Below are 13,687 nucleotides of genomic sequence, written 5' to 3'. Positions count from 1 at the left end.
TATATCTAATGAAATAATTTTAGTAATATACACACAATTGATATCTAATGAAATAATTCTGTTAATTGTGCTTGGTATTGACATAATAATATTGACATATTGTATGCTTATTAGAGTGGCTGTAGAAAACATACATATGTATGGGTGGACAAGTCAACATTTGCAAGATAGAGAAAATGAGGAGATAGATGCAGGAAAATTTGGTTTGGGACTTATCCAGAAGAGATATGTCCATAACCTGGAGCAAGAGGAGGAGCAGGAAGAGGATCAGGAGGAGGAGGAAGAACAAGAAGAGGAGAATGAGGACGAGGAACAGGAAGAGGAGATGGAGGACGAGGAGGATGAGGAGTTGCCTCAAGAAAAAAGTTCTAATGTTGATGACAATGGTGTTGAGTCTTCCCTGAATCTACTCCCAAAAGAATTCCTGCAGAAAGTAGAGAAAAACATTCTTATGATGAATTATGGGAAGATGAATCTTATCAGGGCCTTTACAGAAGCTCCCTCACACATCAAAAGTAAATTTGCTTCCGAATTGATGTGTGATATGGCTAGATCTGCACTTGGAAGCCAAACAAGTCCAATTGAATCTGTGAACGAAAAGTTTGTTAATTTGTCCACGTTCCTTGAAGACAAGGTTGATAATTTTGATAACTGGAAAACAATCATTGAATCAATAGTTACTATTGAAAAGGAAAAGGAAGCACTTGAAGATTTGACAGAGTTTCCAACTTTCAGATACAGACATCTCGTTAATAAAGTAAGTACATCATTTTGTTTACATATGTTTCTTTGAGTTGACATTAGATTACTCCTATAATTTAGATACTAACGTTATAAAACTAAGTTAAAAGCAGTTGGCAGGAGAAAGAAACAGAGTAATTATCCCTACATCGCCAGTTTCTGATCCTAAAGGGGTGAGCCAAATCTCATCTTTTGTATTTAGAATTAATTTGATATTAATTATATATTACTAATTTAATAGGCTGTTGAAGAAAAAGAAGATGAAGGAACAAAAGAAGACACAGTGGGTGATGACAATAGTGAATCAACCTCTCCTATCTCAACACCAGGTGCAGGTCCAATGGATGACGCATATGTTGAAATGAACAAAGCAAAGCAACAGGAGAAAGGAAAAGAGAAAGAAGAGAATATTGTTAAAGTAAAGTAACTAAAACTAAGATTAAATAGTATATTGGTTTTAAAAAATGACTGAATTGTTGTTAAAATTGCTTGAAATTGTGGTTTAGATTTGGTTATAATTATTATTGACATGATTTATCCATGTAGTTGACATGTCTTATAATTGTTGCTGACATTAATTTTATTTATTGTTGACATGGTTCTGTGTCTAGCAGACATAGTATGTACCGTAATTTACATAAATCGTATGTGCTGTTGACATGATATGCACCATACTTGACATAATTATACTAGTTGTTGACATGACTAGTATATATAGTTGACATGATTTTTAATTGAAACTAACATGAATTTTATTTGCACTGACAGAAGACTGTTGTTCCATTCTCTGCGATTCCACTGCCAGAAGCTAGTTTAAAAAGGTCATGATGATAAAACGCATTCCGACCCATTCCTAGGCTCTCCAGTTGACATAAGAGCTGTAGATACAAAAACATACCTGGAAACTTATGAAAGAACTGTCTACTACTACATACTAGAAACAGAAGGAACAGATGAGTATGCATTATTTAATTATTTCATTGATCTTAAAAGTATTTTTAGTTTTCTATGCAGTAAACATACTTTATGAATATTTTTCATATGTAATTTGTATAACTTCATTTCAGAAATGCATGCGTTTATGAAGATGATTTTACTTGGGCGACCAAGGAATTGTTTTTATCACTGAAGCCCCATGTAGAAATTAATGTGGGTGTAATTAACGCATGGGCTTCACACCTGAACAACGGAGAAAATGAAAGGCCAACATAATCACTTTCACGCTTTTTATGAGTACATCTCCATGTGTAAGTAATCTTAAATTATATGTAAACTGTTTGAGTCAGATGTCTCCCTAACCAAACATGTTAAATGCAGAACTTCAATGTAACAAATCAGCAGGAAAATTGGGATGCTTTGACAGCAAAGAGAAATTTCATTTCTCAGATAGATAATGAGGTTGAAAGAAGACCAGATTTCAACTGGAGAAAAATTGATTTGGTAATAAGATCTAACAATAATATCTATGTTAGAATATGAACAAGTATTCTATGAATATAATTTTATCTTTCATGTCATACATGTCTTCTTCCCAGTTTGTTCAGATAACCATTACTACCTTGATATTGGTTTAATGGTATGCTTTTATCTATATTGGTATTGCCGTGTTAACTATATTATTTACTATTTTTAGTACGTATAGAACCATGTCAACAACAATTATGAGTCATGTCAATAACAATTATAAGTCATGTCAACAATAATAATAAGTCATGTGAATCATAATAAAATTAACAGAAAATATACATTCATTCAAAAGTAAGAAACCACAATAGTAGTTGTTTTGAAATCCATCCCAAAACAAGAAAGTTAACAACATTAGCATAAAGTTGCTAATTTCACAAGTCAGAATGCATAATAATCATTTTAAATCCAATCCAAAAAATAAGTTAACATCAAACATTAAAATTAGTTTTTGTTCACTTCCTCTTTCTACAACTAAACAATTTCTTGTATTTGTTGTTTAGCTTAAGCAGTTTGTCCATGTTTGCTTCCATCCAATCATGAGCCAATTGTAACATTGGTGATCTCTGGTTATTGTAAATTGATGCAATCATCGTGCAGCAATACCTTCCCCTGAGTACTTGGATAATCTTCAGACTACGCGCAGAGAAGCCGATATCCCAATCACTGCCATTTTTCCCAACATAGGTCTCCATGTGCCTTATCAAATAGACACCGCAGTCCTTTATGTTTGTGGTTGTCGCCCATTCTAAATTCAGAAAGTTGAATGAAGACTTGTTTATATTTTTTGAAAGATCTAGCAATTTCTTCTCTATGAAGTATGCTTCGAACATATCTTTCTGCAAAATATATAAATAACTAAATTAAACTACACATACAAAGCATTTCAACACAATGTAGAGAATATGTCTATAACATAGATAAAAGCATACCATTAAACCAATATCAATGTCATAATTCTTCAACGGATCTGTATCTTTAGCTGGCTTATGGCTTATGCACTTATTATAAATAAATTCAAGTATTTAAAACAAATAACCACATTTCGAGTATATAAAGCGCACATATTATATAATTTCAAAAACCACTATTTGTCAAGTACATATTACAAACATTCTAAATTATAGTGGCACCCTCTCACCACTCTTTATACTATATAGTATTTATCTATATGCAAAAATGACGAGGAGGAGAAGGTTGCCAAAAATGCGTCAGCCGCCAAACCTGATAACATGTGCAGTTCCTACGACGTATGACAACGAATAAATTCACTGATATCTTATTCCTGAAAAATATTAGTGGTTTATATGAGCCACAACTCAGTGTATATAAATCTTACCTTTAATTCCACGGCCCAAACATCAAACATATTCTTTAACTAATATATATAACAATATTTAAAAAAATAATTCCATATACATATGCACATGCCACTTTGTTCAGTTTATTATTCTGTGATAGTTCAAGCATAGTATCTGCCCGGGATTTCCAATATGCCACTATGATTTGACCCGAAGGTCCCACTATGATTTGACCCGTAGGTCCCAATATGATTTGACCCGAAGGTCCCAATATGATTGACCCGAAGGTCCCAATATGATTGACCCGAAGGTCCCAATATGTCCACTGTGATTTCAGATCCAAGACATGACTATCACATATCCTCTTTAATCAAATGATTCAATTAATTCCAATACCATATGCAAAACATATCTATTGCACCAATCACATATCCATATCATATTCCACTCAATAATTCCAATTTAATATACTATTTATTGCAGCAAGCATATATCCCTATCATCATAATTAAACACATATCATATCAGTATCACATCATATAATTCAAATATTAACTCCAATTTAACACATAACAATTAATCACATAAAATATGTAAAACTAAAAGTGTGATTTATACACACCTGATTGAAACATGTAATCTAACCGAGTTTTTGATTCCATCTCCTGTTCCATAGCCATCAATCCCGAAACCGAAAATATACGTGAATTTCTTCTCAATTCCAACCCTCTCGCTTTTCTTTTTCTTCCAAAAGTTCCTTTGTTTTTTTTTTACTCTCTGACTCCCTCCTCGCTAAACTCATCCCCCTCCCTATGATTATTATTTATATTATTTCCTATCCTCCATAAACCGACTCCCATTTATATTAAATAAGGAAGTGTATTCCTATCTTCTTTCCACCACGTAACTCTATTCCATTTATAATTATAAATTTACACGTGTGGCTCCATAGTGAGTCCTTATCCTAATATTCATATTCATGTATGCATATATATATATATATATATATATATATTATATAGTACATAATTACGTGCATATATAAAAACAATATTACATGCACACAATTACTTTATTTCATGCACATAATCACACGTTCACATGTACACTTAATTATCTATTTATTAAAAATATTCAACATTATAAATCATAAATAATTAATTATGGATGAATTTCAGTTTATTAATCTCTATAATATCTAATTAATATATTTATAATGCAAATAACAATATAATACATCAAATATAAAATGATGCATATTTTGATCAAGGATGTTACAAACAATAGACCGTGCCTTTTCCTGTAAGTGGCTAAAAGTATTAACACTTGTATGTGGTCTTGCTTCTGTAGCCACTCATTCTGAGACTGTCTATTTTTTGTCTAATTATTTTTCAAGAACAAATTTTTGGGTGAACAAACTTTTGGGTTGGTAACATGATAAATTGGATCTTATGATTAAAAGAGATCCTAGGTCTTTCTTTGTTAAGTAAAAAGGTTATAACTTGTTCAAAGTTATCAAAAGCAAAGATTAATTACCAATGATTTATTGTGATTAATTTGTTGGTTGATTCACAAGTACTTTTGATACTAATGTCTTGTAAAATTGATTTATCATATGACGACATGTTTATTATTGAGTTATTATGGAGCATGTATTTTACTATTGAGTCCCCTCTCGAGTTTCGACAAGCCTAGCTCAAATGAACTGCAATTGCAGTGCTATCAATGTGTTAATGGAGACTAATAAACAACACACCTATTCATATATTGAAAAAAGAGCACTTGGACTAATTATTGTGTTTAGAAGATTTTTATTTTTTTTGAAATATGGAAGGATATATATATAGCCATTGCTCATATATTGTAGAATTATCTACTCTATTTTTTTTATATTCGTATCTAGTTTTTTTTTCTATAAAAACTTACATATTTTTATTAGATAATATCTATGTATAGAGAATTTTACAAGATTCTATAAGTAGATAATTCTACTACAAATGATATAGATATATAGATATTAGATATATAGGGATGTGATCAATTGCTAACTTTCTTAAGTTGCTAACTTGCTAACTCATAAATTTTGTATATTAAAAATGTCAATACGATGACATTAAAATGTCAACAGTTGAACTTCAATATAATGTGTTGATATTATGTGTTGACATTTTAATATCACCGTATTGACATTTTTAGTACAAAACATTGACGAGTTAGCAAAGTTAGCAATTTAAATAATTAGCAATATAACGCACTCGTAGATATATAAAGGTCTTATTAATTTGACAACCATCTTAAATACTCCCTCCGTCCCCGATTAAGAGTCCAACTTTTCCATTTCGGTCCGTCCCCAATTAAGAGTCACACTTCATTTTTACCATAAATAGTAAGTAGGTCTCATATTCCACTAACTCAATTCACTCACATTTTTATTATAAAACTAATATAAAAAAATGGATCTCATATTTCACTAACTCATTCAACCAACTTTTCTTTATATTTCATAAAACTCGTGTCCGATCAAAGTGTGACTCTTAATCGGGGACGGAGGGAGTAGTTAACTGAGTACTATGTCATTAACCTATGCTATAAATGTCAATACATTTGTATGTCATATGTCTTCTGTTGACATTTATATCTATCGCTGCACTTAACGTTTGTGTTCCTAGTATAAAAATTACTCTCTTCGTCTTCCACTTCTCCCATTTTTAGTTCACTTTTCCATTTTTATTCATCCTTCATTTATTGTTCTTTTTTACCATAAATGTTAAGTAGAACACATATTCCTCTAAATCATTTCAATCACATTTTATAAGAAATCAATATATAAAAGTGGAACGTACATTTCACTATTTTTTTCAACCCACTTTTCTTTCATTTCTTAAAACTCATTTCCAACACAAAGTGGACCAAAAATAGAGAAGGAAGAGTACTACTCCATTGTATCATTAAAAATGAAACGTTTTTTTCTTTTGAGTTTACGTTTCTTAAAATGACAACAACATCATCTCTAATTTTTTATTTCTCTTATTTTATTCTCTTCTCATTAACTCACAAAATAATACTCCATCCGTCCCAATTTAGGAGTCCCGGTTAGAATATTTCATAATTAGTAATAGGTCCCACATTTCACTCACCTTTTTCCACTCATATTTTATTATAAAACTAATATATAAAAGTAGGATCCACATTCCACTATTTTTTTCAGCAACTTTCTTTTATACTCCCTCCGTCCCATTGAAGATGACTCACTTTCCTTTTTAGTTTGTCCTAACTAAGATGACTCATTACTTAAAATGGAAACACTTTTATCTCTACTTTATTCCATCTCTCTTACTTTACTCTTTCCTCTCAACACACAAAATAAATTTGCATAAAATTCCGTGCCGCCTAAGAAAGGGGTCATCTTCCTTAGGACGAATGGAGTATTTCTTACAACATATGTCAAATTCAACTGAGACTCCTAAAATGGACATACTCCCTCCGTCCCACAAAAGTTGATACAAAACTTTTGGGCACGGAGATTAAGAATTTATATTAAATAAATAGGAGAGATGAAAAAATTAGGAAAGATAAGAAAGAATAAAGTAAATGATGGAATAAAGTAATAGTGATTAGATGTTTTATCTTTAGTTAAAAAAGGAAATGATTCAACTTTATTGGGATGGACTAAAAAGAAATACGACTCAATTTTTATGGAATGGAGGGAGTAAAATGGATTGCCGAAACAGAAATGTTTGATTTATAACGGAGAACTTATTTGTCAATAGACCATTTTCCGCCGCAATAAATCGCATACACTGATGCAGATTTGATAGGTCCACTTTTGAGCAGTCGTAATAAATGCTAGAAAATGAAATGTGCTTTATTTGACTTGTATTGACAGTTTGACAGCATCAGCATCCACTGTATTACTATTAGCCTTTTAGAATCATTATTCACTCATTCACCGCTTCTCAAAATCCCTCTCCTCCTCGTTTTCTCCGCTCGAACAATGGCCGCGATTCCATCATCTCACTCTTCCGAAACCGCCACCGACGGCCCTGTCCTCGGCCTGCTCAACAAGCGCATTCGCGCGCTGCGCAAAAAGCTCAACCGCATATCGCAAATGGAGGAATCCCTCTCTCGCGGTAAATCCCTCAACAAAGAGCAGCAGGAAGCCCTCCGTTCCAAGTCATTCATCGTGCCCCTTATCGACGAGTTAGAGAGGTTCCGCCAGCCCCTCCTGCAGGCCGTTGATCAGGAAATTCAGATCGCTCTGGCCGAGACTCAATCAGAGGAAAAGAAGAGTGATGAAAGTGGTGCTGTTGCCGATCTGCTCAAATTGGTGTATTTTGGGAGCATGTTTGATGTCCGCACTCTGTCGATGGCTAACGACAACTTTATGAGGAGGACTCATGAGAGGAACTGCTGCCTCTCGTATGATTACGTGACGGATGATGACGCTGCTGGCGATCCCTTGAACGACTTTGATTTGGATTTGGTTGCGCTCTTGGGGGATCTTCTCACCTCGCGACCACCGTATTCCCGCCTGTCACACAAGGACTCGTTGAAAATGTGTGTGGAGCGTGCAAATCTGTGGCTTTCCAACTCAGACCACCCAATTCAGCCTAATTCCAGTGTCACTTGTATGCAAATTCTCGCCCTACCTCTCTAATTTTGCATTGAGTAGTATGTTTAATGCCTTTTGTTGTTATATGTTTGGTGAAAATCTTTGCTTTGATAAACTAATTGATTTTTTTTGGAGACCAATTTGCATTGATACACTGGAGTTTAATGTTCTTTTATCTGATATGGAATATTTTGTTTTGAGAAAGTCGCATGCTTCTTATTGTTGAATGTTTATGAATAAGTTTTGCTATTTGTTGTTCATTTAAGTTCCTTATTTTGTTACAAGGGTAAGTAGTCTTAGGATTTAACTTGGGAAGAAATGATTTTCCCTACTTTAGTGTGAGTCTCCTATGCTTGATTGTTTTATTGCTATCTTATAGTCCTTTCTTCAGCCTTCTGAGAAGTTTAACTTGTTGGACGTGGACTGTCATTTTCAATAGGGCTTGTAGTTTCAAGGAATGTACTTTACCAATTAAATTATGCACCACCATAACTTACTTGCAGTAGAGTTTTGCTTGTTCGTGTAGAATAATTAGGTTGCTTATGATTATCTGGAGATGTCTTTTTGGTTGAAAGCATCTTGAATTTCTCTAAATGTTTGGACCTTCTTTTACTTTTGTATTTTTCTCTATTCTTGGGGTTTTTCTAGACACTGGCTTGAGAGAGAAGCTAAACAAGATTATGGCTTCGGACTACTTCACAACAACCCCACAGATAATCGCTCCTATTCAAGTGGCTGCAGCTGTGGGAAATTTTACTTCTTTTCAGGATCTGCTGCATCGTTCTATAATTCCTCATGCTGGTGTCATTGGCCCTGTGGAAGGCTCAGCTTCAGGATCTGAGCAAGAGGTAGAATCTTACTTTTATGGATTGAATAACTGTTTAGGTTCTCCTTTGGCCAATAGTACGGAAATAATCCTGTCTAACTAGATTGAAAGTCTTTTGATTGTTTACCATTTGGGCATGTTGGCTGAATTTTTACACAGTGGATACTGTAATCACTTCTTCCTTTTATGTTAATTTGTTAGGTCATACAGCGAGGAAGATGGTTCTAGCTCACCCTCAACACCTGCCCCATTGCACTCTCGGAAAATTGAAGTTTGTTGGGTGTTGAAGTTATAATTTGCAAGCATTTTAGACCTGGATCGTGCTTTCAGTTTTAAAGTTTTCTTCTTATTTTGGTTGGACCTTTGATGCTTTGTTTGACTTACAGACTCGATCAGAACAAATGTGGAAGCCTTCTAGCAAAGTTTGTTAGGTAGGCTTCAAAACCTTAATGTGGTGCATTTCTAGATCATGGTAGCATAGATATGCATAATTGTCCAACAGGCTTGGTGATGTGCTTTTCTAGGCGAAAATAGTAGCCGATAATTAACTTTTAGCACCTTCCATAGGGACTTTACCCCTTTCGAAAACCTTTCATGCATAATCACCATCTTAAAAAAATTTAAAAAACAGGGGAGAGTATCACAATCTAAATTATTTAGTATAGTAAAGTGTGCATGTGCAGTTATATTGAATGTGACACATAAAACCCTAATGTTATCTATACCGATGCAACCGTGTGAGTAGAATAACTGACCTCGGGGTGAAAGGCTTCAGGATCCAAAAGAAGAGAACTCGAACATCTTAGTTCTTCAGGAACAGAGAATACCGTCCACAAATTGATGCCAGCATTTGATGAAAACCATAAGTCTGATTGGTCATATACTCTGACACGTGTGTCGTCAATTTATATTTAGCATGCAACGTCTCAGTGTCTTCCTGATTTTTGCTGGAAAATGTCAGTGATGCCAATCAGTAGAAAAATAGAAAGTGACTGCAACTAATTTAGACACATAAATGTTTGGTTAAGCTGTTGTTCCTTGGGGCTGTTGCATGGTATCCTGAATTTCGAAGCTAGGATTACAGCCTTAGAGGGAGAAATAGCTTGGTCTAATTTCTAAGTTGGGAATATGAACGACAAGGGTGATAAAAGCATCCGGCACTTATGTGCATGCCCTTTTCTTCCATTCAAAAGTTTGTTCAGAGTCGGTGATTTGTTTGAGGAAAATGAAAAGAGTTACATGCATCATCCTGGGTTTTGAATATCTTGTTAGCCTTTTTCGACATCCCATGCGATATCGATGTATAGTTACCATATTTGCTGCAATATTGAAGTGGCTTTCCATGTTCTGGTTACGAAGCGCTAATCTGCACAGTAAAATTACCTTGTTTCTTTCCACATTTGTCTTTCTCCCACCTTGATGATTCTTTGTCGAAACAAATTTTTGGAGTTGCCATGTGAGAGGTATACCTACTTTTTTCATCATGAACTCTATTGGCCACTATTGTCCATGTGTAAACTGCTTGTTCGGTTAAAATGTATCTGCTGAAGATTTTTAGATTAGTAAAAGATGAAAGTATTTATTTTCAAGAGCATTTATTTACCTTAGCCTTTTGGCTCAAATCTTGATTTAATTTCCTCTGGAGAGAAAGCCCATAAATTAATTTCTATATATTGCTAAATTTCCCAAAGTAATTAGTTTCAGTTAATGTTCTTGTTTATAGTTTGCACCTACAGGCTTCTTTGGTCTTTGCTATTGCCTGGTAACTTTTCATGTTCGTATTCTTGTCATCATCCTCGGAGTGGCCATTTTCTTCGTACTTTGTCTTATTCATTTGCGTAGAGAGACGCTATATTCTTTATTACTGATCAACATGTATAATCACAGTTCACTTGCAATATATAGAACTGTAGCTGATTATATGACATCCTTTGGATACATTAAAATGAAATAGAATAACCCAGATAGCGAAAAAGAGTTAGGCGAAAGATTATTGCATCCGAATGACTTCCTTTCTGGATCTTGTCTAAATGTCAAAATGTTAATCATGTAATCTGGTACCTCAAAAGTGTGTTTATTTTTTGAGGCATCATGATTGTTGAATTCCATGAAAGATGTGTATTGAAATAGGAAGATTGTCTTGTTCCAGTTTGGACTGCTCCTTACTGTTGAATCCTGTTTCATCTTGTTTATTTTTCTTGAGATTGCCTACATTATTGATATTAATTGACTGTATAATCTCTGGGGTGTCATTGCTTAGGTGGCTGCTGATTTTCCTTGTGACCTTTAATGTGTATTTAGTCGTCAATATTAGTTTTCCGGTTTCTTCTTAGGAGTTATTTAACCAAATACAAGTTTGTTCATATCAATTGTGTCCCTTATTCTCTTCTACTTGCCAGCAAATGCTAGTTTTGGATTATATGTAGGTCAATCCCCATTCCCCTCCTCCAACTTAAAAGAAAAAATTGTTGTTATATGCTGCCTATATATTGTGATATTGATGGAGATCTTGTTATTCAACTTTGTAGTTGGTTGCTAGACTAAGTCGATTGTGTATTGTTTCTCCAATAATTGTTATATCCACATGTATTTAAGCAAGCTCTCTCTTTATGCAATCTATGAAAGTAAATTAGACCTATGTCTATTCCTTGCAATATCTTCCTTCATTGCTCACAATTATGAATCCTTGTATCTTGCAGGAGGAAGCCGCAGAATTGTAATGACAATGGCATTTATAAAGATGAATCCGACCTTGCTGGAGAAGTTTGTCAAGTTCTGGTTATCTTTAAATTCTTGAAAGCACATTCAGGTCGGGTTATTTTACAAGAATATCTGCTCAATTTATTCAGAAAGCATCAGAGGTGGAAAGCACATTAGGACTCCATATGCAGACTGAGCAGGTAACTCCTCAAAACTTCAGGCAGATGGAATCTCAGGAGCAACTGTGTAAGAACTAAAAAATCGTTGTGGTGGCTGCAGAGGATATGCAAACGGGCATGGAGAGCATCTCATCAAGGGCATACCGCATACCAGCATATGCTGAATTGGTAGAGGTATGGATCGCTGCTATGATTATTGCTGTACTGACCGTCTTCAAGCTAGGCCGGCCCTCAGCGTGGCCTGAATTGTGACCACCTTAGGTCCAGGTTCAGAAGTCCCCCCCATAAAAGTAAGTAGTACTATTAACTATAGTACTATATTATATATTGGGCATATGATCTCTTTTTTTTTTGGCTAGGGCCGTATAATGTCTGAAATGGGGTTGGTCCAAACATCCTCACCTCTTAATGTAGGGAGCTTATGATTTACAGTTTTGTTAGGATATTCTTAATTATTGTTGTGAACATATATGAGAGAACAGAGAACTTATCAACTACATGTACAAATTTTCCACAAACATATGTTGTGTGATCTCCTCTGAAATGGTAAGATTATGATATTTTTGTGGTGATTGCTACTTTAAATTGTAACTTGTTATTTCATAATCAAATCAAGATTGTTTTTTATTCCCTACTTATCCACAGATATAAAATAAGCATACTTTAGAAATCATGATGCAATCTTAGTGCAATTTACTTTAGTCTTAACTGGTAGATGCTTTAAGAACGATCATAAATTGACAATCACAGTTGAGAGGTGTCATTAGTGACGAATTTGAGAATTACCAAAACTAATACCACTATCTAGTCAATGTTAATGGGGGACACAAACCTTTTACCTTTACTAAGAGTCACCCCTTTTTTTGTGGCCAAAATCATATGAACACCAAGAGAGCTACGGCTGTTTAATACTTTTTCAAATTGATATTCATGATTTCTATCACCCTTTGTTCTAACTAGATAAATTCATCAATTCATTTTGGTCTATTACGTTATATGCCATACGTTCTCACCTTTTTCTATCTAATAGGAGTATATGTTATGCCTAATAAATACACACACCTTAAATAGGGAATTTCAAGATGTATACGAATCATATAAAGTTATAAAGAAGCAAATAATTAGTAAAAGAACGTGCGTCTTTTGCATGGAATCACAAATCACAAAAGCAGTTGCATTAATATAGCAACGAAACATTATCATTTGAATCACAATATTTATCAGAGAAGAGCAAACTACCGAAAAAATTGTCAAATTTGATTAAATATGATGTCTTGCAACTTTAAAAAGTCAACTGGAAAAAAAGCCATAAAAAGTGGATATATTCCTCCCTAAAAAGCTTAATCGTAATATATTGATGATATTTTCTTATCAAACAATACTGTTTTACTTATGAATAAATGATATTATTCAATTTGTTGACAGTGATGTCTACTTATGATTTTTTGGCATTACGTATCAGATACAGTTTGACCTAAGTTTTTTATCTTGACATAATTGATAATTTCTTATTAAATTTTGAAGTGGGACGAACTAAAATTTAACCGTACGAACGAACAATAGACCCTTTGGAGAATAGAGTTCCACTCCATATTGGTTAGTATATGTCGGCCCAATAAGATGCTAGGGTCTCATCATCGAAGGTTACTTGTTGCATTTGTGGATGGTCATGTGAAGAATGAGACGAAAACTAAAGCAAAAAAAAAAAAAACGAAACAAATGCAGAATCAACTTCTCCACTCAAATTATTCTTTTTACACTTTAAAATCTGCACTCATCATCACTCAACTCAAGGCTATTCTTCACTGTAAAATACTAGGTGAGAAAATATGTTTTGATGCAAGGAATATTGTGATGAAGAAGC

General features: G+C 33.9%; 2 protein-coding genes and 1 long non-coding RNA gene across 14 annotated transcripts in view; 2 read left to right on the top strand and 1 right to left on the bottom strand.

Moving 5' to 3' along the window:
* LOC125206405 (rho GTPase-activating protein gacV-like) overlaps positions 1–1,569 on the top strand; it is a 1,950-nt gene extending 381 nt beyond the window's left edge. The window contains exons 2-3 of the mRNA XM_048105662.1: positions 126–757; positions 1,510–1,569. Coding sequence (XP_047961619.1) covers positions 126–757; positions 1,510–1,569 — 692 coding nt within the window. The remainder of the gene's footprint in view (positions 1–125; positions 758–1,509) is intronic.
* A 1,052-nt stretch (positions 1,570–2,621) lies between these two features.
* LOC125208041 lies at positions 2,622–4,378 on the bottom strand. 3 transcript variants are annotated; one of them, XR_007174051.1, is made up of 3 exons: positions 4,129–4,378; positions 3,430–3,490; positions 2,622–3,044 (listed from the first exon to the last, which is right to left on the bottom strand). It is a non-coding gene; the product is annotated as an uncharacterized LOC125208041 (long non-coding RNA). The 3 variants fall into 3 exon arrangements; XR_007174050.1 differs by lacking the exon at positions 2,622–3,044 and having other exon boundaries at positions 3,258–3,490; XR_007174049.1 differs by lacking the exon at positions 2,622–3,044 and having other exon boundaries at positions 3,258–3,448.
* A 3,059-nt stretch (positions 4,379–7,437) lies between these two features.
* On the top strand, positions 7,438–12,395 carry LOC125205908. Of its 10 annotated transcripts, none has more exons than XM_048105110.1 (6): positions 7,438–8,134; positions 8,767–8,966; positions 9,146–9,215; positions 11,644–11,707; positions 11,794–11,844; positions 11,924–12,395. In XM_048105110.1, the coding sequence occupies exons 1-3, from the start codon at positions 7,501–7,503 to the stop codon at positions 9,170–9,172; spliced, it is 861 nt and encodes a 286-aa protein (XP_047961067.1). In that variant the 5' UTR covers positions 7,438–7,500; the 3' UTR covers positions 9,173–9,215; positions 11,644–11,707; positions 11,794–11,844; positions 11,924–12,395. The 10 variants fall into 10 exon arrangements, with proteins under 10 accessions (XP_047961067.1, XP_047961062.1, XP_047961066.1 ...); XM_048105105.1 differs by adding an exon at positions 9,331–9,375 and having other exon boundaries at positions 11,644–11,844; XM_048105109.1 differs by having other exon boundaries at positions 9,146–9,232.
* Positions 12,396–13,687: the final 1,292 nt, after the last annotated feature.

Source organism: Salvia hispanica, chromosome 2, assembly GCF_023119035.1.
Source record: "Salvia hispanica cultivar TCC Black 2014 chromosome 2, UniMelb_Shisp_WGS_1.0, whole genome shotgun sequence".
Classification (NCBI taxonomy): domain Eukaryota; kingdom Viridiplantae; phylum Streptophyta; class Magnoliopsida; order Lamiales; family Lamiaceae; genus Salvia; species Salvia hispanica.
The sequence above is the reverse complement of the archived record's forward strand: the minus strand, read 5'-3'. Positions and strand labels throughout refer to the sequence as shown.

What these genes read in the sequence shown, in the direction of transcription:
- LOC125205908 (XM_048105110.1), top strand. Translation starts at nt 7,501, where the DNA reads ATGGCCGCGATTCCATCATCTCACTCTTCCGAAACCGCCACCGACGGC. An exon ending in GCCTAATTCCAGTGTCACTT is followed by an intron (nt 8,135 to 8,766) that starts GTATGCAAATTC and finishes GGGTTTTTCTAG; the next exon opens with ACACTGGCTTGAGAGAGAAG. An exon ending in CTTCAGGATCTGAGCAAGAG is followed by an intron (nt 8,967 to 9,145) that starts GTAGAATCTTAC and finishes TTAATTTGTTAG; the next exon opens with GTCATACAGCGAGGAAGATG.